The sequence below is a fragment of the Lates calcarifer genome, linkage group LG24 (genome assembly GCF_001640805.2).
Source record: "Lates calcarifer isolate ASB-BC8 linkage group LG24, TLL_Latcal_v3, whole genome shotgun sequence".
Taxonomy (NCBI): Eukaryota; Metazoa; Chordata; class Actinopteri; family Centropomidae; genus Lates; species Lates calcarifer.
Window position 1 is genome coordinate 19,537,300 of NC_066856.1, and position 25,205 is coordinate 19,562,504.

Genomic DNA, 25,205 nt, shown 5'->3' on the forward strand with positions numbered 1-25,205 from the left:
ATTCTATGAAAGACTGCCACAGAAAAATCTGTGACTGATTTAACAAATGTTTTTTTCATTTTAAACAGTAACTCACAGGTTAATGTTTTGTAGAGATTTCTTCTTAACATTGTGTGAAAATGACCAGTTGAAAAGTGAATTGAAGAGTTTCTATGTTTTAGGACATAAAGGCTGAAAAAGGAGCCTGTTTTCAGCTCAGCTCCTAAAAACACCTTGTTTTCAACATTGCATCATATTATATCACAGAGGGGAGTCAGTGTCACTGACTCTAACAATGTGCAGGAGCAGGTGATGGAGAGTTTGAGCAGTTATGTGGTGTTTTCTCTGTCGTTGGACAGTGTAAGATCCATGTGTGATGGTGCTGAATTATTGTGTGTGGTGCAGGCTGCACAGACTCCAGCCTGTCAGGACATCAAGTCACTATTTTCCTGTCAGGAAAAGAGGCTGTGCTGCTGCATCTGTGACGTAGACGTTGTTTTAAACAGTGGGTTCAGACAGGAGGATTGTGTCTCTGGGGATGTGATAAAGATGGGATGTAGAGCCCAGAACTGTGTGAGACTTGTTGCTGGAGTGGTTCCTGTGATCCACTCAGATGTTGCACCAGGCAGCTGTTAGCAGCTTCTGGTTCTGCCATCGTCACAGACCCTCTGCTCAATGAGTCCTGTTTTCTAATGTTTGCTAACTTCAAATTAGTCAGCATCACGTTTTCAACAACAGGAAGCAAGTGACTCTCTCTCTCTCTCTCTCTCTCTCTCTCTCTCTCTCTCTCTCTCTCTGTGGTGGTACAGCACCATGAGCGTAGTGAGGAGTTATATTATGCAGTACGAGACATGACTGATACAAGTGGATACTCACTAATCAGTGTCTGTAACAGGTAACTATCAATACTGCTGCCAGGAGCAGACGACCAGTGCTAGTTTAGTTAAATCCTGATATGATGTGAAACTTTATGATGTTGTGATGTGGACGCAGTGTTAGTCATTGTTAGCTGTCGTTAGCTGTTGTTAGCTAATGCCGTCCAGTCATTCTCCTCACACCACAGCTCAGTCTCTCTCCCGTTATTTCCTCTGACTCTGGTCTGTTCCTGGTCTCTTGAAAACTCAGCAGCTTCATACTTATATAACTGTGCTCAGTCATTTTAGACTAAAGATCATTGATCAGGACAGATCTGATTGATTATCAATGATTTGATCCACATCTTTTATTCTTTATTCAGGTTGTGGGGCTGCAGTTTGTCAGAGATCAGCTGTTCTTCTCTGGCCTCAGCTCTGAAGTCCAACCCCTCCCATCTGAGAGATCTGAACCTGAGCTACAACGACCTGAAGGATTCAGGAGTGAAGGAGCTGTGTGGTTTTCTGCAGAGTCCAGACTGTAGACTGGAGACTCTGAGGTCAGACTCCATATTTTATTTCTGTGCTGAGATGAATCTGATGTGAAAGTTGTGTTGACTCTAACCTGCAGACATCAGGCTCATATTATACTGATCCACACTGAGGGTCTTAATGGTAAAGTCTGTTTTCTTCTTCTCTGGTTTAGTCCAGTGTCTGTGGCAGAGCAGTGTTGAGCTACAGATTTCAAACGTTAATAGAAGAAGAAAAATCCTTCTCTGTTTAAATCCCATCAGACTCTGACATGAACAAATATCTTCAGTATTTTCTTGTTCCAACACGACATAAAGTGAAGAGACTAAAGAGAAACTGACTGAGAGATTCAGACCAAACTCATCATGTTTGTTAAATGTGGTCACCACTGCAGGAAGTGACAATGTTGGAGATTTACTTTGAATCATTTGTTGACTTTCTGACTCTGAACAGATGATGAAACACTGAATGGTTTCAAGCAGGAACTTTGTCTCCTAAACTCACATCTTTTATTCTTTATTCAGGTTGAGGTCCTGCAGTTTGTCAGAGATCAGCTGTTCTTCTCTGGTCTCAGCTCTGAAGTCCAACCCCTCCCATCTGAGAGAACTGAACCTGAGTCAAAACGACCTGCAGGATTCAGGAGTAAAGAAGCTGTGTGGTTTTCTGCAGAGTCCAGACTGTAGACTGGAGGCTCTGAGGTCAGTTCACTGTCTGTTACTGTTGGAGAACTTATCAAATTAAATATCTTTAATCCACAGCTGAAGCTCATTTATCTTCACATCAGTTGAGAACATGAATCTTGAATTAACTGGAGGTTAATGAGCAGTGAGCAGACACAGAGCAGCAGAGTGCTGAAGTTTGGAGGCAAAACGTCACGTTAGCCAACACTAGCAGGTACGTTTTGTTGGCTGGTTTTTTAGCTGTGGCTGAAGAAAATGTGAGTTTATCTAAATATGTTCAGTCACTGACTCCATGACCAGGAGAGTTAGTAGAAAAAGTTCATATTAACCAGTGGGACCAGACTGACCGACACAGACACACTGACTCAACGGATGGACGACCTGAGAGGATTAGCTCCAGTGAAGACCCAGACATTTACACCTCCCTGATAGAGAAACCAAGAGTGGAAACAAGAAGAAACTGAGGGTATATAAATCTACAACTGTGTCCTGAATGCTCATGTACAGGATTGTATAGATGTATTCTAATGAATTCTATTGACAGACATCAACTCCAAACATTTAAAGTCAGAAAATATCTGCTTTTTTTTTTTTCAACACAATCAATCTGGTGACAGCGACTCTGCTGCTGACGACAGGGAAGCTAGTCCAGGCAGCTAACTGCTCCTCTGCAGGTGTGTTCATGATTGCACAGGAATGTTTGTGGACTAATTCAATGTGATTGAGTGATGTGACCTACGACTCTGAGGTGATCCGGTAACTGTGACGTAATCATAATGTCAGCACTAAAAGAGTCTATGGATGGATGTGGCTTAGTTTGAAATGAGCAGCAGTCAGACAGGCAGAGAGGAAATGATCTTTGGGCACAGGAGAAAACAATTAGTGCGAGGTCATTTACAAGGTATAATAAAATGATAAGATACACAGCAGAAAGCCTTGGTGTCGGACCACATCAGACTGAAGAATCTATCAATGAGGGAGTGGAGAGCCAGGTTTAAATACTGTGGAGCTGATGAGACAGAGGTGTCCTTGCTGCCTCGAGGAGGAGGAGCTGATCGGAGCAGGTGAAGAAGAAAAAGGGAAAAAACCTGGAACCTGGAGCAGGATCAAGAAAATCTAAGACTGAGAATTCTTCCTTCAGTTTCAGCTCATTTCAGTCAGTTGTCATGAATAATGTCTGTTCACTGCAGTGATCCACATCTTTTATTCTTTATTCAGGTTGTGGTTCTGCAGTTTGTCAGAGATCAGCTGTTCTTCTCTGGTCTCAGCTCTGAAGTCCAACCCCTCCCATCTGAGAGAACTGAACCTGAGTGAAAACGACCTGAAGGATTCAGATGTGAAGCAGCTTTGTGATCTTGCAGAGAGTCCAGACTACAGACTGGAGACTGTGAGGTCAGTAGTTTGATCAGTATTGATCTACACACAGTTAGTATCACCTTCTCTTTCTGCTGAGAAGGTGATTGGCTGTAACCTGCCTTCTCTCCAGGACCCTGAGGCGGGCAGGAAAGATCATGGCCGATCCCTCCCACCCTGGTCACACACTTTTCAAACACACACTTTCAAGACTGGCAGGAGGTTTCGGTCCATCAAAACCAAAACCTCACATCACAAGAACAGTTTCTTTCCATCTGCAATTGGGCTCCTCAACAAAGTCTGACACTGGATGTTCTGCATCACTGACTGACTGACTGATGAAGAGTCTCTGTAAACACTGATCCACCTCCTCTCTGCTCTGACTCTCTCTCTGCAGGTGGGAGTGGTGATCTTCCTAAAGGTGAAAGTGAAGAGGATGTTGTGCTGCAGTCTGAACTGATCTGAGAACAGCTCCACTGTCAGACACAGAGTCCAGTCCACCATCATCCCTGTGTGTTCCTCTGGATCTGACAGAGGATCATCAGTGTATCTGGACTCTGCTGCTGCTCTGTCCTTCTACACAGGGAGGATCAGAGGAAAATCCACAGGTGTCCTCAGAGCAGAAAACCCTTCACACTGAGACCTGTGCTGGTGAAAAACACCCTGTTAACAGATTTAGAGGAAAGAAAGAAAAGCAGCAGTGACTGAAACACAGAACTGATCTGAACTGTTCAGTAATCTCACACAGTTCTACTCTATCAGTAATAAATGTAAAGAATATGATTTTACAGTATGAAAGTTTGAAAGTCGTTTGTTATTTGTAGAAGTTGGTTTTTCTGACACAATAATGAATCAATGTCTTTAAACAGAATCAATGTTTAACCCTTTAATGCATGAGTGAACTCTGAAGCACTCTCACAGACCTTAACCAGCACTTAGAAAAGAATGAAACAAATATTCAAATCATCTTGTTTGGAACCTTTTTAGAGCGTATTATTAAAAATATCAAACACACTAAAAAAGTTGTTGTCTTTTCTGAAATGTTCCAATGATGTGTGGATGTGAGGAAAGTGTGTGTGTTGTAAATCCCTGAATGTTTCTCAGTGTAGACTGTTACTTCATGTTTCTACTGTTTTCTAGCACACAGTGTCTGTGAGCTCTTCTGACTTCCCCCAGCTGGAAACTTGGTGTGGAAAACTCCTTGTTGATCAGTAGCAGCAGGGTGGAGGTAGCTGAGGTAGCTGTGTGAGATTCCCTCCCTCCCACAAAAAGTGAATTCTTCAGCTTGATGTTGATGTGCAGAGCTGCTGTCATCAAAAGCCTCCAGTCTCAAAGAAGATGCTGCTCTGCTCTGAAGCGGACACCCAGGTGCTGCACCTTCATGTTACTGAGACGACACGTTATTACAGAGTCATTACAAGGTGAGTGAGAGTCTGTTTGATATGTTAGAAACACAGGAGAAACCAGGAGCCATCAATCAGTCCAACATGAGATCAATGATTAAACAAGCTGTTGTTACAGGTGATAGTTTACTGAGTGTCTGTGTTGTGCTGCCCCCAAGTGGCCAAAAATAATACAGGTTTAAAGCTGTTTTCCTTATTGTGGAGTATACAGTTACAGTTTCATGTTGTTTCTTAGTTCCTGGGTTTTTATCTCAGCAGTCTGTGTTTTCATGGATGAATAAACTGAACCTTGCTAAGTTTTCGTTGTTAGCAAAGAAATGTAACGTTAGCGTTAACGGTCACTTTGGAGCTGGTTTTTATTTTCCCTCTTTGTTGTTGGACTTTTCTGTCTGTCAGCTCTTCCGTTGGTTTATTGAAGTTTCAGTGAAGTGAAGGAATAATATGTGTTAGACTATAAGTTTAGACTTGTCTTGGTTCAGTCTGAAGCTACATTATCGTCCAGTCCAGTATTTTTCTACTAACGGTCACTGCCGAAGTCCCAGCGAAGGTCCAATGTAAGTGTATTGAGCAGGATGTGGGACTCTCTCTCTCTCTCTCTCTCTCTCTGTCTCTCTCTCTCTCTCTCACACACACACACACACACAACATAAACAAGAACAGAAAGTGAAAGTATTCAGACTCCATTTTAACTGCGCAGAGAAAAAGGAGGAACCTGAAGGCTGAGTCAGGGTGAGTGTTAATACAACATTATTATTATTTTACTGTCAAAGTCTCTGAGTCAGTTTCTCCTTGTGGACTGTAGAGAGAAGAAGAGACAGAGTGAACTTCTGTCTGAACAAAGACACAGAGAAAAGGAGGAGATAATATCGTGTCCGTGTAGGGCTGCATAATTAATCCTGATCACGCTTTTGGTTTCCCACGATTAAATGAACGTGGTCGTTTGTGATATTGACGTTTTAAAACATCGAATCAAGCGTTTCTTGAACAGTTAGCGCACCCTGCAGCGGCAGCTCAGATCAGCAGAGTACCAGCACAGGGCAGGTGTCTGTTCAACCTGTTGAACCACCAGGATGACTGGATGAAGGCCAAGAGGAATAAAAACATGAATAAAACATGTTACCTTTACAGCCAACCCAAGGAAACTGACCAGGTGGTGAACTGCCTGCTTTTATTTTACTGTAAACTCTCTGTACACTGTGTGTGTGTTACTTCCTGTTCTCTCAGTCCTGTGTGTGATTCTTGTGTGTGTGAGTGTCTCAGTCAGTGTTACTGTTTCCCTCTCAGACTGACTGAAGTCCAGAAGATGAGTGATTGTGTGGAGGAAGAGGAGGACAGAGCAGAGTCTCCAGGATCCAGCTGTCTGTCTATGAAGAGTGACCGGTCCAAAGAACTTCCTATAAACTTCAATAATGAACCTGGATCCTCAAAGTAAGAGAACTGCTACAAACCTGTGAACCTTCAAACTGTTGGTTATAACACTGTTTAGTGTTGACGTCACTGCCTGTTACAGATGCTGCAGTGGTTTCTTCCTGGTTTTTCTGCCCTGATTCATGTGATACGAATAAAAACATGTTTGTGTTTGCAGAGGTCAGAAACACAGACTGAGAGCAGAGTCTCCAGGATCCAGCTGTCTGTCTATGAAGAGTGACCGGTCCAAAGAACTTCCTATAAACTTCAGTAATGAACCTGGATCCTCAGACACAGAGTAAGAGACTGTCTGTACTGTGAACTGAGCTGAAGATGATTCAGTCGTTAGATATATGAAGGAGACAGGGAGAAACCAGGGTCCAGATTCATAAAACTGTGCAGATAAACACAGACAGAAACAAAACTAATCAGGGAACCAATCAAAATACAAGTGACAACCTGTGACTGTGTTTTCACAGAGAGAAGAAGAGGAGGAGGAGGAGGAGACAAAGATCCAGACCAGGACCTGGACTGCAGACAGCCAGTCAGACCAGCACTGAACAAAGTAAGACTGGGGATACGTCCATTTCTCTTTGTTACAATACCTAATAATTCTTGACTTACTGAATGGATATCTGTTGTCTTTGAGCAGATAGTGGTCTGCAGGAGGTTTTAGATGAACATCAGATCAGTCTGAGGAGGAGATGTGAACGTGTGACTGAAGGAACTGATGGAACAGGAAGTAGAACCCTCCTCAACAGGATCTACACTGAGCTCTACATCACAGAGGGACAGAGTGAAGAGGTTAATACCCAACATGAGGTGAGGCAGCTGGAGACAGCTTCCAAGAAGAAGACCCTCCATGACACTCCAATCAGGTTCCAGGACATCTTTAAAGCCTTACCTTACCAACAGAGACACATCAGAGTGGTTCTGACCAACGGCGTCGCTGGTGTTGGAAAAACCTTCTCAGTGCAGAAGTTCACTCTGGACTGGGCAGAGGGCTCGGAAAACCAAGATGTCAGTCTGCTGGTTCTGCTTTCGTTCAGGGAGCTGAACCTGATCAGAGATGAGCAGTACAGTCTTCTCACGCTGCTCCATGTTTTCCATCCAACATTACAGAAGGTCACAGCAGAGAAGCTGGCTGTCTGTAAAGTTCTGTTCATCTTTGACGGCCTGGATGAAAGCAGACTTTCACTGGATTTCAACAACAGGAAGGTTGTGTCTGACGTCACACAGAAGTCATCAGTCAACCAGCTGCTGACAAACCTCATCCAGGGGAATCTGCTTCCCTCGGCTCTGGTCTGGATAACTTCCAGACCTGCAGCGGCCAATCAGATCCCTCCTTCATGTGTTGACAGGGTAACAGAAGTACGAGGCTTCACTGACCCACAGAAGGAGGAGTACTTCAGGAGGAGATCCAGTGATGAAGAGCTGTCCAACAGAACCATCTCACACATCAAGACCTCCAGGAGCCTCCACATCATGTGTGGAGTCCCAGTCTTCTGCTGGATCACTGCTACAGTTCTGGAGCACATGTTGACTACAGAGCAGAGAGGAGAGCTGCCCAAGACCCTGACTGACCTGTACTCACACTTCCTGCTGGTTCAGACAAAGAGGAAGAAGAACAAGTACCATGAGGGACATGAGACGAGTCCACAGGAGCTGACGGAGGCTGACAGGGAAGTTCTTCTGAAGCTGGGGAGGCTGGCGTTTGAACATCTGGAGAAAGGAAACATCATGTTCTACCAAGAAGACCTGGAGCAGTGTGGTCTTGATGTGACAGAGGCCTTGGTGTACTCAGGAGTTTGTACAGAGATCTTCAAAAGAGAGAGTGTGATCTTCCAGAAAACAGTCTACTGCTTTGTTCATCTGAGCGTTCAGGAGTTTCTGGCTGCAGTCTACATGTTCCACTGTTTCACCAACAGGAAGACACAGGTACTGGAGGACTTCCTGGGAAAAGACTGGAACAACACATATCATAACCTGTCTCTGGATGACTTCCTGATGAGAGCAGTAATAAAATCTCTTGACAGTAAAAATGGCCACCTGGACCTGTTTGTTCGCTTCCTTCATGGCCTCTCTCTGGAGTCCAACCAGAGAGTCTTAGGAGGTCTGCTGGGTCAGACAGAGAACAGTCCAGAAATCATCCAAAGAGCCATCAACAACCTGAAGAAGATGAAGAAGACAAAAATACTTCCTGACAGAAGCATCAACATCTTCCACTGTCTGATGGAGATGAACGACCACTCAGTCCATCAGGAGATCCAAGAGTTCCTGAAGTCAGAGAACAGATCAGAGCAGAACCTCTCTAGGACCCAGTGCTCAGCTCTGGCCTACATGCTGCAGATGTCAGAGGAGGTTCTGGATGAGTTGGACCTGGAGAAGTACAAGACGTCACTGGAGGGACGACGGAGACTGATCCCAGCTGTGAGGAACTGCAGGAAGGCTCGGTGAGTCCAGACATGATCATTAAAGTCTGTGTGAAACAAATTCAGAGATTTGTCTCTAAACACATTAGTTGTTTTAGAGTTCAAACAGTTCCTTTAAACAGACTGTAAACTATGTATTACACCATTGTGAAGTTAGACCCTTTGACAGTTCCATTTTCTGGATTTTATGAGCAGGTCTGAAATGGTGGCTCGATGACGCACTGGAGCATCACTCAGCATAACCCCACCCCTGACGCTGTGACCGTTTTAAATAGCAGCGCTGCGTTAGCATCAGTGCTTCTCCTGCTCGACTATTATAGTTCTTGCTAGCTAGCTCTGTTGTCGGGAACTCACTGATAATCCGTCCGACTGTCTCCCTCCACGGCCTTCACCCTCCTGTCCCGCTGTCTGTCTGTGTGTGTGTATATCCTCTTGGAGATGAGTTATAAAACTTGTCATAATAAGACACTAGTTATCACAGTGTTAGTTTAGTATCAGTGTAACATCTCTATTCTTTGGTAACATCAGTAATACGACTGTATAAACAGTGCAACTAGTTTCTTGAAGATCTGAGGACAGGTCGTTTGATCAACAAAAAGCTCCAGTGGCTCAAACGTGCAGAATAGGGAGCTAACAGGATGCTAGCAGGATGCTAACAGTCACTGTGCTGCACTGAGTGGGCGTGGTTTCAGTGCCTGCAGTGGACACGCCCCCAGCGTCTTAGAGCAGAGAGTTTTTTTTCAGTGATTTTGAAACCAGATTCTATATATTTTCTATAAATTTAACCATTGAAATTTAGCTGGGTGGTTATTAGCACTGTGGTGTGACTAACTCAGAACATCACTAGTCACTGCCTTACACAAACTTTAACATCATCAATCAGCGTAGATTAGTAATTAAGTTCTTAGTACTGAAGTTCTCAGGAAATGGGTGTGTAATCTGACGTGCAAACTAGAAACTGCTGCCTGATTGGCTGTAGTCGTCGTGATAGGCTGTTGGAAGAAAATGCCCTAAAGTTATCGATCTTAATCTGTATAAATTTCACTGCAATCCCAGAATGAGATTGTTTTATCGCCAAGTCCCGTTAGGGAGTTTGACTGTAACTGAGCAGCCTTTAGAGTCTCCAGAGGAGCTGAGTGAAGTCTGATAAATATCCTCAAGTGATGTCACTTGAGTCAGAGTCTTTTGGGTCTGAAGACTCTGGAGGTGTAGAGTTAGAAAGAACCAGATCTCTGTAGCCCCCCTCATCTCTGCTGCAGGCTCCAGGATACATTAGCTGCTACTAGCACAACTGTTAAATTAGTTGAGTTGCATTATGGGTAATGTAGGCAGGTTTTCAGAAGGAAGAAGAATGTGTGGAAAAAAAACGATGATATCTCTTTATGTTTTTAATTAAATGTCTATTGTGACAGTGTTAGAGCAGTGTGGTGATAAATCACTGGAGTTCAGTATTAATGATTTATGAGGTTTTAATAAGTTTTAATAAGATCTGTATCATAAACAACAAACACTTGTGGGATAATGATTAATGATGAAATATTATTTAACTGTTGAACGAGTAGAGAAACATTATCAGATTAGTGAAGTGACTCATTATTGTCATTTACACAACATTATCTATTTAAAGTTTGCTGACATTATCATCAGTCTCCATTAACTACTGGTCAGACCAGAGTTATTGTTTATGAATTACCACAGATGTTCATCACATCTATAACATGTTTTATCATCAGATGTATTGAGTTTATTTTCATAACAAACTGTCTGATTTTATTGTAAGTTTGATATTTTCTCTGATCACAGATTCATTGATTGTGGACTCTCAGAGACTCACTGTGAAGTCGTGGCCTCAGCTCTGAAGTCCAACCCCTCCCATCTGACTGAACTGGACCTGAGTGGAAACAAATACCTGAAGGATTCAGGAGTGAAGATCCTGTCTGATGGACTAAAGAGTCCAAACTGTAAACTGGAGACTCTGAGGTCAGTTCACTGACTGAGGTCAGCAGCAGGTTCTGAATCAGTGTTGACATGAACAGGTGTCTGAATGTTGAGCTGACATTTGGATGATGTCTGTAGAAGGCTGACATTATGATGATCCACAATAACAGAAGGACAAAGTCACTCTACTCATTTTAGACTAAACATCATTGATCAGGACAGATCTGATTGATTATCAATGATTTGATCCACATTTTTTATTCTTTATTCAGGTTGATGAACTGCAGTTTGTCATGGATCAGCTGTTCTTCTCTGGTCTCAGCTCTGAAGTCCAACCCCTCCCATCTGAGAGATTTGGACCTGAGAGGAAACAAGCTAAAGGATTCAGGAGTGAAGGAGCTGTGTGGTTTTCTGCAGAGTCCAGACTGTAGACTGGAGACTCTGAGGTCAGACTCCATATTTTCTTTCTGTGCTGAGATGAATCTGATGTGAAAGTTGTGTTGACTCTAACCTGCAGACATCAGGCTCATATTATACTGATCCACACTGAGGATCTTAATGGTAAAGTCTGTTTTCTTCTGACATGTTTGTTGTCTTTGAAAACTTGAGGATCTTTAGTTGAATCTCAGATAAATGTGTCTGCACAGCCTGAGTTTGTAGATGGAGCCTGTGGTGGAGCTGCAGAGTTTAAGAGCTGAAGTCACTACGTCTTTATTGAAGCAGCAGCATGTTGTCATTAATATTAATGAGAGCTGGTTTTCTCTTTGTGTCTCTGACTGTTTTTAACCTGCATCCTGTTGGTTCAGGTGTTTGGAGTTTCCACTTTCTAAACTTGTTCATTCTAAACCTTCTTCAGCTCTGAACAGATGATGAAACACTGAATGGTTTCAAGCAGGAACTTTGTCTCCTAAACTCACATCTTTTATTCTTTATTCAGACTGTGGTCCTGCAGGTTGTCAGAGATCAGCTGTTCTTCTCTGGTCTCAGCTCTGAAGTCCAACCCCTCCCATCTGAGAGAACTGGACCTGAGAGGAAACTACCTGTATGATTCAGACATGGAGGATCTGTTAGATCTTGTGAAGGACCCAGACTACAGACTGAAGACTCTGAGGTCAGTAGTTTGATCAGTATTGTCCTAAACACAGTTAGTATCAGAGCAAAGATCCAGTGTTTCCTGTAAAGCTGTGACTGTGTTCACTCCAATCTGTTAACATGAGAGCTGAAAGGAAGCTGGCTCCGCTCCAGCTGCCACTGCTGCTCCACTGCTGCTCTGAACAGGACTGAAGTCCCTGCTGCTCTTTATACTGGATGTTCTGCATCACTGACTGACTGATGAAGAGTCTCTGTAAACACTGATCCACCTCCTCTCTGCTCTGACTCTCTCTCTGCAGGTGGGAGCGGTGGGGGTCTTTCTCAAAGTGAGACTGAATAGGATTCTGGTGTGTCTGATCTGTTTGGATCTCCTGAAGGATCTGGTGATGATTCCCTGTGGACACAGCTGCTGTATGAGCTGTATCCAAGGCTGCTGAGTTTATGAGGATCAGAGGAAAATCCACAGGTGTCCTCAGAGCAGAAAACCCTTCACACTGAGACCTGTGCTGGTGAAAAACACCCTGTTAACAGATTTAGAGGAAAGAAAGAAAAGCAGCAGTGACTGAAACACAGAACTGATCTGAACTGTTCAGTAATCTCACACAGTTCTACTCTATCAGTAATAAATGTAAAGAATATGATTTTACAGTATGAAAGTTTGAAAGTCGTTTGTTATTTGTAGAAGTTGGTTTTTCTGACACAATAATGAATCAATGTCTTTAAACAGAATCAATGTTTAACCCTTTAATGCATGAGTGAACTCTGAAGCACTCTCACAGACCTTAACCAGCACTTAGAAAAGAATGAAACCAAATATTCAAATCATCTTGTTTGGAACCTTTTTAGAGCGTATTATTAAAAATATCAAACACACTAAAAAAGTTGTTGTCATTTTCTGAAATGTTCCAATGATGTGTGGATGTGAGGAAAGTGTGTGTGTTGTAAATCCCTGAATGTTTCTCAGTGTAGACTGTTACTTCATGTTTCTACTGTTTTCTAGCACACAGTGTCTGTGAGCTCTTCTGACTTCCCCCAGCTGGAAACTTGGTGTGGAAAACTCCTTGTTGATCAGTAGCAGCAGGGTGGAGGTAGCTGAGGTAGCTGTGTGAGATTCCCTCCCTCCCACAAAAAGTGAATTCTTCAGCTTGATGTTGATGTGCAGAGCTGCTGTCATCAAAAGCCTCCAGTCTCAAAGAAGATGCTGCTCTGCTCTGAAGCTGACACCCAGGTGCTGCACCTTCATGTTACTGAGACGACACGTTATTACAGAGTCATTACAAGGTGAGTGAGAGTCTGTTTGATATGTTAGAAACACAGGAGAAACCAGGAGCCATCAATCAGTCCAACATGAGATCAATGATTAAACAAGCTGTTGTTACAGGTGATAGTTTACTGAGTGTCTGTGTTGTGCTGCCCCCAAGTGGCCAAAAATAATACAGGTTTAAAGCTGTTTTCCTTATTGTGGAGTATACAGTTCCAGTTTCATGTTGTTTCTTAGTTCCTGGGTTTTTATCTCAGCAGTCTGTGTTTTCATGGATGAATAAACTGAACCTTGCTAAGTTTTCGTTGTTAGCAAGAGAAATGTAACGTTAGCGTTAACGGTCACTTTGGAGCTGGTTTTTATTTTCCCTCTTTGTTGTTGGACTTTTCTGTCTGGTCAGCTCTTCCGTTGGTTTATTGAAGTTTCAGTGAAGTGAAGGAATAATATGTGTTAGACTATAAGTTTAGACTTGTCTTGGTTCAGTCTGAAGCTACATTATCGTCCAGTCCAGTATTTTTCTACTAACGGTCACTGCCGAAGTCCCAGCGGCTTTTTAAGCTGCTCTGTTCTAAAAGTCTGTCACACACTTCATTTTACATCGTGTTTAAAGCTTCAACACCTTCCTGTGGTTTTCTGTTCATATACTGACAGAAACGAGCATCTGTTACTGAGCTGGACAGAAAAACAGAAAAATGGCATTTTATTAAAGATAAAACTACAAATATTCCTCTTGTGTTGAAAAACTACATCTCTCCATGAGTATAATAATAAAATTATACTATTGAAATTTTGCTTCACGTGGTACAAATAAAACGCTAGATATGTGTCATTTTCAGTTGCTGATGTGTGTGGGAGTTTCAGTGTCTGATGGCTGTTGGATGTGTCGGGCAGGATGTTGTTGTGGTGAACCTAAGTGACTGCTTGAGCTTCCTGTTTCCACTGACTGTGCTGGTTGTTTTTGCATGTGAGACACACACAGTATCATGATTTCATGTGAACGGAAGAGGAGCTGAAGCTGAAGGTGTTCAGTCAGTGAGTTCAGACTCCATTTTAACCTGCTCAGAGCATAAGGAGAGAAACTGAAGGCTGAGTCAGGGTGAGTGTTAATACAACATTATTATTATTTTACTGTCAAAGTCTCTGAGTCAGTTTCTCCCTGTGGACTGTAGAGTGTGGTATTTCTTGTTCTCTCAGTCAAAATTAATACTTTGCTTTGGACATTGCCTGTGTTCATTCCATTGTGCGCTCTAATAATTTTGTGTGTTTGCTTGCTTTATGCTTCTGGGTGTGATTCTTGATCAGACCAGTTTGTCTTGATTCTTGTGTGTGTGAGTGTCTCAGTCAGTGTTACTGTTTCCCTCTCAGACTGACTGAAGTCCAGAAGATGAGTGATTGTGTGGAGGAAGAGGAGGACAGAGCAGAGTCTCCAGGATCCAGCTGTCTGTCTATGAAGAGGTGGTCCAAAGGAAAACCTCTAAAGTTCAGTAATGAACCTGGACCCTCAGACACAAAGTAAGACAGTGTCTCTACTGTAAAGTAGACAGCTCTACTGTAAATTGAGCTGAAGTTGATTCAGTTTTCGAATGATGTTTAATAAATTAATGAACAACCACTGTCATTATCAAATCATTATATTTAACATGTGCTCTTTATGACTGTTAATATATGTAAAATATGTGTTGTTTCACAGACTGAGCACAGCGTCTCAAGCAGTCAGCTGTGAGTCTTTAAGGAGTGAGTACTCTAGGAGCTTCCTCCACTCTTCAGTAATGAACTGGACCTCAGACACAACGTAAGACAGTGTCTACTGTAAATTGAGCTGAAGTTGATTCAGTTTTCGAATGATGTTTAATAAATTAATGAACAACCACTGTCATTATCAAATTAATAATTACATGCCATGTTATTATGTTGTTTAATAATATTTTTAAAAAGGGTGTTTCCAAATCTGCTTTAAGTAAGTTTGAAAGCATAAGAAAAGGTGGCAGTACCAGGTGCATGGTTCAAAAGGTTTGAACTCTCTTAATTAATCATGGGCTCCTATTCCCTCTAAAGGCCAGGTGCACTTGCACTTGGTAGATTGTTAGTGCCATTATTATAGCAAAGAAAGCACACTTCTCTGCAGGGGAAATGGTTCTGTTTATACACAAAGTGAAAGTGCAAAATAATTATCTTTCACATTGTAGTGTTTTTATTTTTAATCTTTTGAATGTTTGTGCACTGTGATGCTGGGTGTAAGATAGGGCCTCAAGATGCAACCGAAACTAAACTGTTTTTAGATGAGAAGTTCTCTTGTTCTTTTTTTATGTTTCATGGCCTTGCCCTAAAGTTTTCCTTTAAGTTGTTTTAACTGAGACAGAAACTCTCAGGTGTTTTCCCTCTTGTTGGTGTAGAGGAGAGCAGCATCAGGAAATGCAGCTTCAGCCAAGAACTGAGGTCTGAATATATAAGATCAGACTGGAAGAATTCAGTCGTCTTATACACACCAGACATCAATGTTGTGTTTTTCTGATTATATTATGTGAAGCTTTGTGGGTTTGTTTATTATTTTTGTGCTGACTAAGTTCCTCAAATGCTCAGAGAAAAATGCTGACAACAAATATCATGCAGTCATCTGTTATGCACATTGCCATGATATACAGATCTTTAAACGTTTGTACACTGTATTGCAAGGCTTCATTATCATTGGCCATCATTAGAGTGTCCAGGTGTTGTTTTATTCATCTTCCTTTTATAATAACAGATTTGATATATTCCTTAATCACAGATCTCAGCATTGTGGACTCTCAGAGACTCACTGTGAAGTTGTGGCCTCAGCTCTAAAGTCCAACCCCTCCCATCGGACTGAACTGAACCTGAATGGAAACAAGCTGAAGGATTCAGGAGTGAAGGAGCTGTGTGGTTTTCTACAGAGTCCAGACTGTAGACTGAAGACTCTGAGGTCAGTTCAGTGCATCTGTAGTAGTTGTTCTGTATTCATTTAATTTAAGTCCTTGACTGAAGAACAAGAACATAATGCTTTACCATTCCTTAAAAGTTGAAGTTACAACATTTTCCAATGTCAATTTTCATTACTGATTTATGAAACCTCATAAAATAGCATCAAAGTTCTTCATGAATGACAGTATATTGGATCAATAGAAGAACAGCAGAGTTGCACCACAGTATCCCCTCCCCTACAACGTTTGTCTGTTGAGTCTAACAACCAAACTCAGAATAACTGAGCAGCACAATGAAAAAATTAGAAGCCCCAAGGAAAGACTATTAATATCAAACCAAAAATAAGAAGTAAAATAAGATTTTTGATGTAAATCACGTTTCACTGCCACTTATATGCGATATGGACTAAAAGTTTTAACACATAATTTTCTGGTATTTATTATACTAATGATATAAATTACGATAAAACTACTATTCAACTCCATCTTACCACACTTTCCCCTACGGTGTCCCGGGGTTTCAGATGTTTGGGGTTGACGTCTTTATGATTTTACAGAAACTTACAGTGCTTGTAGGAGCTTTTCTTGCACTTAACGTAGCGAGTTGTCGACCTGTCTCTGCTGTGGCTCCTCTGCTCCACATGTGTATCTGTGGAGATGCATGTCAAACAGGAGGTGGGGAGAAAAATGCTAACATAAATGATTTTTTGATTTTTACTTTTCTTTGTTTTTCTTAAGAGGGTGGGGGGTCACGTTGGCAGGGTGGCCCGTCAGTTCAAGATTGATGTAGCTCATTGTTCAGCGATGAACTTCTCCTCAGCTTCAACTTCACCTTCTGCCATGTTTGTTCTCGTTCTGCATGGGAGCTGTGGGCTGTGAGTGCGTCGCACACACAAATATGTCGTCAACTAGAGTTTATTGTTATCATTGCAGGATGACAAATTCTTATTGTGGGTAATTTTTTCCCTGGTATATCGCAAACAATATCATATTGCTCATCCCCAGTATAGGATATGCTTGGATATGCTGTGTGTCTGGCCTCTCGACATTTTGGCATCCTCACTCTTGTGGTACACTTGAAGGTGTGTGTGTAGATTACAAGTGTTACATTCAGATTCTGCCACTTTCATCAGACACAGTTTGCAGGCTGCCTCATTAGTGTTATTAGGTTCCTTGTTGGTTTTGAGTTTAAATCTGAAGTACTGTCAGGTGCTCGTGCGTTTCACTTTGACACCAAATCCTTGTTTGTCAACTCTCCTCTCATCATGTGATCAGATTCCACTAATCTGATGCGACTTTGCTTTGCTGCATAAGTATTGATAACTAGCACTTTACTAATTGTAGTGTTGTTTTTTTTTTTTCATTTTAAAAAAAGACAAGGGGAAAATATTTTCATCAATCTGTACCTGAACATCACCTACTGCCGCAACCCTAGTTGAAGTTGCTGTGAAGCGGTCTCTTTATAACCTGACTCCAATGTTACAAGACGGGGAACAAGGTCCAAAATGCTGATCTTCCAAAGTTCATGGGGATTCAGCAGTCTGAGTTACACATATATCTCTGTCAAACTGTGTCTACATAGAAGGTGCAGTGGGAACAGCATGTTAGCAGAGCAGCAGCAGCTCTGGTTCTCCATCTGTGTCTACACTGGAGAAAACACAACTACTGTAGTTACCTGAGTAAAACACAGGAAAATAGACTTTAAGAGTTGAAATACAGTTCATGTTGTGTTTATGGTTGTATAGAGCAACTACAACATGAGCAGTTGCGTGTCCTGTGTAAACAGCTGGATTAATTAAAACAGGAGCACATCTGCACGGTCAGATACTTGTGAGATGGACGACTGAAAACCAGAGATGAAACACTTTCTGTGGAGACACAGTGTCAGGAAGTGACCACTTCACAGTCATTATGTACAGTACAGCATCATCACAGCCACCAACAGCTCTTTAAATGTATATATGACATATGAACTGATGTTTTCAGACAGGCTGGAAAAGAACTGTGAAATTTAACACAAAACACATAACTTTCTACACAATATAGGAAGAAGTGTCATAAATTAGCTAATGAGCAGATTTCAGTCCAACATGTCTGATGTGATATTGATCCTGTAGTTAGAGACTGACTGAGGTCAGCAGCAGGTTCTGAATCAGTGTTGACATGAACAGGTGTCTGAATGTTGAGCTGACATTTGGATGATGTCTGTAGAAGGCTGACATTATGATGATCCACAATAACAGAAGGACAAAGTCACTCTACTCATTTTAGACTAAACATCATTGATCAGGACAGATCTGATTGATTATCAATGATTTGATCTGCATCTTTTATTCTTTATTCAGGTTGGTTTACTGCAGTTTGTCAGAGATCAGCTGTTCTTCTCTGGTCTCAGCTCTGAAGTCCAACCCCTCCCATCTGACAGAACTGGACCTGAGCTACAATGACTTGCAGGATTCAGGAGTGAAGGAGCTGTGTGGTTTTCTACAGAGTCCAGACTGTAGACTGGAGACTCTGAGGTCAGTATCTGGAGTCAGTCCATGCTGCTTCCATCAGTATTGTCCTAAACACAGTTAGTATCAGAGCAGAGATCCAGTGTTTCCTGTAAAGCTGGGACCTTCTCAGTGGCTGCTTTCCTCAGTGAAGGAGATGTGTGATTTTCTGGAGATTCCTCTCACTGAAGACTCTCTGAAGAGACTGAAGACTCTCACAGTGCTAACCACTGTGTCACTGTTGCTTTCTTCCTTTATAACAGCCTTCAAATGCGCTTGATGTACCCACCACAGTGTCAGAGAGAAATGACAACTCTCACACAGCCAAGAGTCCAACGTTACAAAATGTATGATGTCTGATCAATGTTTTCATTTTGGATCGATGCTATTGGATTGTTGATTGAATTCATGTATTGATGAAGATCTATGTATCGTTACACTCCTAATAACTATTATAGCTTCAGATTTTTTAATTTGACAGAATTCCTGTGAGTGGTGGTGCTTTTACTCTTATTCCATCACTGCAGCTCAGAATAACATGAGGAGACTCTTTGACGATGGCTGGAAATTAAAACTAAACGCACTGATTTCGTTGATTAGAAAAATTATCCACATTTCAGTCAGATTAACCCTTTTAGACATTCTCTCCTCCTTGTTGGGTTGTTGTTGTTTTAGTTATTCCATACTTAATATTAATCATTCTGGTGATGTCGCTTGTAATTGATTACTCCACTTCTTTCAAATTAATATGCTTGTAGTGTAATAAGAAAACGCAGAGTTAACGGAGCCATTTGATAACCATCTTCGTGATATAGGTTATCCAGGATGACAAATGGCTCAGTGAAGCTAGTAAATGAAAACATATCCTGGATAAGTTGAACTTGTTCATGGTTCAGGCTCTTGCAAGAGAGATGGAGTGCAGGTTTCCACAGTGAGCTGAAGTCACTACGTCTTTATTGAAGCAGCAGCATGTTGTCATTAATATTAATGAGAGCTGTTTTTCCCTTTGTGTCTCTGACTGTTTTTAACCTGCATCATGTTGGTTCAGGTGTTTGGAGTTTCCAGTTTCTAAACTTGTTCATTCTAAACCTTCTTCAGCTCTGAACAGATGATGAAACACTGAATGGTTTCAAGCAGGAACTTTGTCTCCTAAACTCACATCTTTTATTCTTTATTCAGGTTGATGAACTGCAGTTTGTCAGAGATCAGCTGTTCTTCTCTGGTCTCAGCTCTGAAGTCCAACCCCTCCCATCTGAGAGAACCTGGACCTGAGTGAAAACAAGCTGCAGGATTCAGGAGTGAAGAAGCTGTGTGGTTTTCTGAAGAGGGGACGCTGTAGACTGGAGACTCTGAGGTCAGTTCACTGTCTGTTGTTGTAGTAGATTTTATATCTTTATTGCACAACTGAACCAAATTTATCTTCACTCAGACCTTGAATCCATAATTTTAAAGTTGGCGTCTTCTCAGCTCATTTAACTCTCTTGCTGGTTTTATCTCATCCTAACACTGGTATTTTCCGCTTTAGCCGTGAGCTTTCTTGCAACGGGCATGCAGCTGTGTCAGCAAGTACAACTCACCTGACACTGGAGCAGAGAGCATCAGAGCATCTCACACTGCCTGCATCGTGCTATTGCTCTGCCCTCTGTTTTCAGTATCTAAATCCAGTTAGTTTTGTGGTTTGGTCATTATAAGACAAGATCTGGTTGCAAAGTTTACAGCCTGTTGCTCTGTTGCTCTGTTGCTCCTGTCAGTGCTCTGTGTGTGTGAACTGTGAGGCAGCTAAAAAAATTGTAATGACTTGTCCACTGACTTTCTGTTGTAAAAATAATCACAGCCTTTGTGGTTTGCAAATCACATTAGTTCAAATCACAATTTCAGTTCAATTTTGATGAAATCATTCAGCCCTATTGACTGAGATGATACGTTTAGGGCTTTTTTTTATTCAGTTTTGGCATTTTAGTCTTAACAACGTGTCACATGGCAGGCATTAATGCAACAACAGCCAATCAGGCAGCAGTTTTTTGGCTCCTACATTAAGTAAAACACCCATTTCCTGTGGCAAAGTATTGTTGGACCAACCAGCGGTAAAGAGAGTTGTAGATAAGTAAGAAACATGAGTAGAACTGGCAAGAGGCAAGAGAGTGAGGGTAAAGAAGTCACATTATCCTCCATACAGGAAACTGTTAGCAGGAAAGATCACACCATGGAGATATGGAAGTGGTTTGATTACCTTAAAATTGATGAAGCCCAGATTAAGACGGTTTATAAAAGATGTTGCCAGTCAGTGACATCAAAGATGGGAAACAACAAATCTTTTTAATCACATGAAAAGGTATCATTCCAGCACCCACATAGAGAGGATGAAAACTCTGTTTGTCCATCCACACCAAGTCTTAGCTGGGCTAGCAGGGCTGTACAAAAACAAAAATCTATCATGTCACCTTTTGCATTCATTGCTCCATATAAAGAGCAATCGAAAAGAAGCACTGATAACAAACTACTTCTTAGTTAAAGACATGATGTACCTGAGCACAATTGAAAATAATGTGCTGGATGAGCTCCCAAGCAGGGAATACTTTTCACGAAGACGGTCCTGTGAAAGAATTGTAGTCATAGGTTTTTGTTTTATTTACAGGTTTTGATAAATTACCACACAAGTTAATTTTTAATGTTTAGTTAAGGCCGATAATGAATATATATCCTCAGTGTTTAACTAATGACCCCAGCCTTTAGGTTTTAGTCATTACCAGGATACTCTTCAACTTGCAGATTATATATCATGATAAATATCGAGATCAATCAATAGGGGAAAAGAATCGTGATCATTATTGCCCAGCCCTAGTTCTAACACATCAGCTTCACGAACTGACTGTTCATTTACTACCTAATTTATCCCACCTCTTCATGTGAGATAATCAAATGTTGTTCAATTCACCTGTCACTGGTTTTAGTGTTGTAGCTGATCAGGTTATCCGATTGGAGTATAAATGATTTGATCAACATCTTTTATTCTTTATTCAGGTTGATGAACTGCAGTTTGTCAGAGATCAGCTGTTCTTCTCTGGCCTCAGCTCTGAAGTCCAACCCCTCCCATCTGACAGAACTGGACCTGAGTGAAAACAAGCTGAAGGATTCAGGAGTGAAGGAGCTGTGTGGTTTTCTACAGAGTCCAGACTGTAGACTGGAGGGTCTCTGGTCAGACTCCATATTTTCTTTCTGTGCTGAGATGAATCTGATGTGAAAGTTGTGTTGACTCTAACCTGCAGACATCAGGCTCATATTATACTGATCCACACTGAGGATCTTAATGGTAAAGTCTGTTTTCTTCTTCTCTGGTTTAGTCCAGTGTCTGTGGCAGAGCAGTGCTGAGCTACAGATTTCAAACGTTAATAGAAGAAGAAAAATCCTTCTCTGTTTAAATCCCATCAGACTCTGACATGAACAAATATCTTCAGTATTTTCTTGTTCCAACACGACATAAAGTGATGAGACTAAAGAGAAACTGACTGAGAGATTCAGACCAAACTCATCATGTTTGGTAAATGTGGTCACCACTGCAGGAAGTGAAAATGTTGGAGATTTACTTTGAATCATTTGTTGACTTTCTGACTCTGAACAGATGATGAAACACTGAATGATTTCAAGCAGGAACTTTGTCTCCTAAACTCACATCTTTTATTCTTTATTCAGGTTGGAGGACTGCAGTTTGTCAGAGATCAGCTGTTCTTCTCTGGTCTCAGCTCTGAAGTCCAACCCCTCCCATCTGAGAATACTGGAGCTGAGAGGAAACAACCTGCAGGATTCAGGAGTGAAGAAGCTGTCTGATCTTGTCAAGAGTCCAGACTGTAGACTGGAGACTGTGTGGTCAGTATCTGGAGTCAGTCCATGCTGCTTCCATCAGTATTGTCCTAAACACAGTTAGTATCAGAGCAGAGATCCAGTGTTTCCTGTAAAGCTGGGACCTTCTCAGTGGCTGCTTTCCTCAGTGAAGCTGTGAGAGGAGAATGGTGACAGGCTTCAGGATTGGACAGAAAGACAGAGAGACAGAGAACAGTCAGCCAATCAGATCAGCCAGAAGCTGGTTGTGATGATGTGTTTGAGTTGATGTGAAGACGACTGTTGTTGTTGTGTTGATGTGTTGAGGAAATAAAGCTGGATTCCAGCTGACAGCCTCACAGCATGTATAGAGACAGTGGTCCTCATTCATCAAACTGTGGAAGCAGCAGATCTGATCTGACACTGTTTGTTGTCTCATTTCAACACTGAACAACTGAGGAGTTTGATGTTTGTCACAGCTCTGAGATCAGTGTGACTGAAGCCTCTTATTTCAGAGAAGCATCATTACATGTTGGAACCATGTGGTGTTTGTACAGAGCAGAAGCTCTGCTCAAGTCCAGTCATCACATCTGTATATCTGTCCATCTGTCAGACAGCTTCACTGACAGCTGATGAAGAGTCTGTAAACACTGATCCACCTCCTCTCTGCTCTGACTCTCTCTCTGCAGGTGGAAGTGATGATCTTCCTAAAGGTGAGAGTCTGTGTCTGGTCCATGTTACTGGGAGGTAGAGTGGAGAGGAGAGCTTCATCCAGCAGTGACTGACAGAGGAATCAGAGGAAGTGGAGATGACTCTCAGTGCTGCAGTCTGAACTGATCTGGGACCAGTCCCTCATTAACTATTTGCCTTTAATAAAAACTGTGACCATCTGCTGATTTTTTTTGGAGGTTCCCAGCAACAGCTAAGAGAAACTGGGGGACGCAGCCTTTGTCAGTTACTCTCCAAAGCTATGAAAGCCTCTACATTCAGATATTAGGAAAGGCAGCTCATTAAATACTCTTAAAAGAAAGCTAAAAATGTCAGTCTTCTCTGACCTGAAATTCTTTTTGCACTTTCCTTTGCACTGCTGCACTCATCTTAAAATGTTGTATTTTACTTGATTCTATGTATTCTACTTTCTTTTATTATTATCATCATTATTATTATTGTTAAGTGGGTTTTATTTCCCATCTTATTTTCCATTAATCATGGCATTATATTCCTGTTTTTATGTTAATTCTGTGTCTGTTTTCATACATGTATTTTCATGCATGTTGTTGCTCAGTTGTCAAGCACTGGTTAGCACCGTCCTTTCACAGCAAGAAGGTTTCAGGTTTGAACCCTGGTTCACTCGGAGTCTGCATGTTCTCCCTGTGCCTCTGTGGGTTCCTCCAGGTTCTTTGGCTTCCTCCCACAGTCCAAACACATGCAGGTTATTTGGTGACACTAAATTGCCTGTAGATGTGAGAATGAATGGTGGTTTTGTCTGTATATGTCTCTCTCTGTGATCTGTCCAGGGTGCTGCTCATCCAGTGTCAGCAAGGAAAGGCTCCAGCCCCCTGCAACCCTTAAAGATGAGCGGTATAGATAATAAATGAATCATTATTACTATTATTCTCATTATTAAAGCTTCACTGAGCTGTTTTAACTGAGTTCAATATATTGATTATCTGTGGGTTTTGGTGTAAAGTGACTGTTTAAATCATTTGTCACAGAGTGAACAACAGCAAACTGAAATCATTGATTTAAATGTTTGACAGAAAAAGAATCAGAGACTGTGAATGATAGCAGGCAGAGCTTTGTTGATAAACTGATGTAACAGACTGAGACTGAACCAGAATCCTTCAGCAGGATTTACTGACTGGACGTGTCAACAAAGTCTGTTTTGAATAAAGTTTCTTTGTCTCCACAGAGTGAATGAAGTATTTCCTGTGTGTTTTGATTCCAGGGAGTCGATCAAAGCTGCAGGAGAAAAGGTGAAACTGATGTGATGGTTTAACTGAGGCCATTTTCCTCCTGAAACACAGCAAAGTTCAGTTAGAGTTAGAACAAAGTTAAAGGAAGCAGCAGTTTTGACCAAAGAAGGAAGATGAGTGAAGATGGAGAGACTGAATCAGCATCCTGTTGTTACCTGAACAGCTGCAGTGAGTGAATTCACCCTCAGCTCTCAGCAGTTTATTGTTTGATCTCTGAGTTAAAACCAGATGGAGAGCAGACTTGACTTCAGCTGGTAGTTTGTTGGTTTGGACAGCAGGTGGCGCTGCTGCATCCACAATGAGCTGAGACTCAAACACACAACTGCGTGTTTTTGTGAAAGTGTTTGTGTTGAGGGAGAAGAGTCAGGGTGACAGGTCTCAGTCCTGGGGGGCTCCTGTGCTGAGGGTCAGAGGAGGAGATGAAAGGTGGTTCACCTTAACCCACTGTCACCTGTCCCACAGAAAGATCCAGGTCCAGTGGAAGATGCAGGAGCTGATGTTCACCTGGTTCAAAAAGCAAAGTGGATTCATTTTCATGATTTAAACATGAAGATAATGTTCCAACATGTTTTCATTTACCCTGTTGAAGTAAAGAGATAAACACACAGATCAGTCACCTGGTTTCCTGTAACTGTAGAGGGGAGGAGCAACACTGACCAGGTGATCCAGGTACCTGAGAAGAAGGAGGGAACAGGACAGGTGTTCAGTCACTGAGTTCCATTTTACCTGCTCAGAGCAGAAGGAGAGAAACTGAAGGCTGAGTCAGGGTGAGTGTTAATACAACATTATTATTATTTTACTGTCAAAGTCTCTGAGTCAGTTTCTCTCTGTGGACTGTAGAGAGAAGAAGAGACAGAGTGAACTTCTGTCTGAACAAAGACACTGAGAGAAAATGATGTGTTTGTGTTTCTGTCATAGGTCACTTTTTGGGGAGGATTTCAGACTAAAGACCAGTTAATCTGGAGCAGTTTGTGTCCCCAGCAGATTTTTGGTCAGTGGTTACAGTAAGTTTCCAGGAAATGAATTCAAGTTCATGTAAATTCCCTAAAAGTTTT

The 25,205-nt window shown here is 41.7% G+C and overlaps 1 protein-coding gene across 50 annotated transcripts in view; it reads left to right on the forward strand.

The window, feature by feature from the left end:
* Positions 1-25,205, forward strand: part of LOC108884988 (NACHT, LRR and PYD domains-containing protein 12) — a 78,145-nt gene that overhangs the window by 36,809 nt on the left and 16,131 nt on the right. For 22 of the 50 annotated variants that reach the window (XM_051066959.1, XM_051066958.1, XM_051066980.1 and 19 more), the window contains 3 exons: positions 1,217-1,390; positions 1,886-2,059; positions 18,212-18,385. In XM_051066959.1, coding sequence (XP_050922916.1) covers positions 1,217-1,390; positions 1,886-2,059; positions 18,212-18,385 — 522 coding nt within the window. Of the gene's footprint in view, positions 1-1,216; positions 1,391-1,885; positions 2,060-3,259; positions 3,434-3,791; positions 4,417-10,846; positions 11,021-11,511; positions 11,686-11,965; positions 12,548-18,211; positions 18,386-19,537; positions 19,713-21,379; positions 21,554-22,048; positions 22,223-22,863; positions 24,084-25,205 lie in introns of those variants that run through there. The other 28 variants (XM_051066956.1, XM_051066974.1, XM_051066985.1 and 25 more) reach the window with 21 other exon arrangements.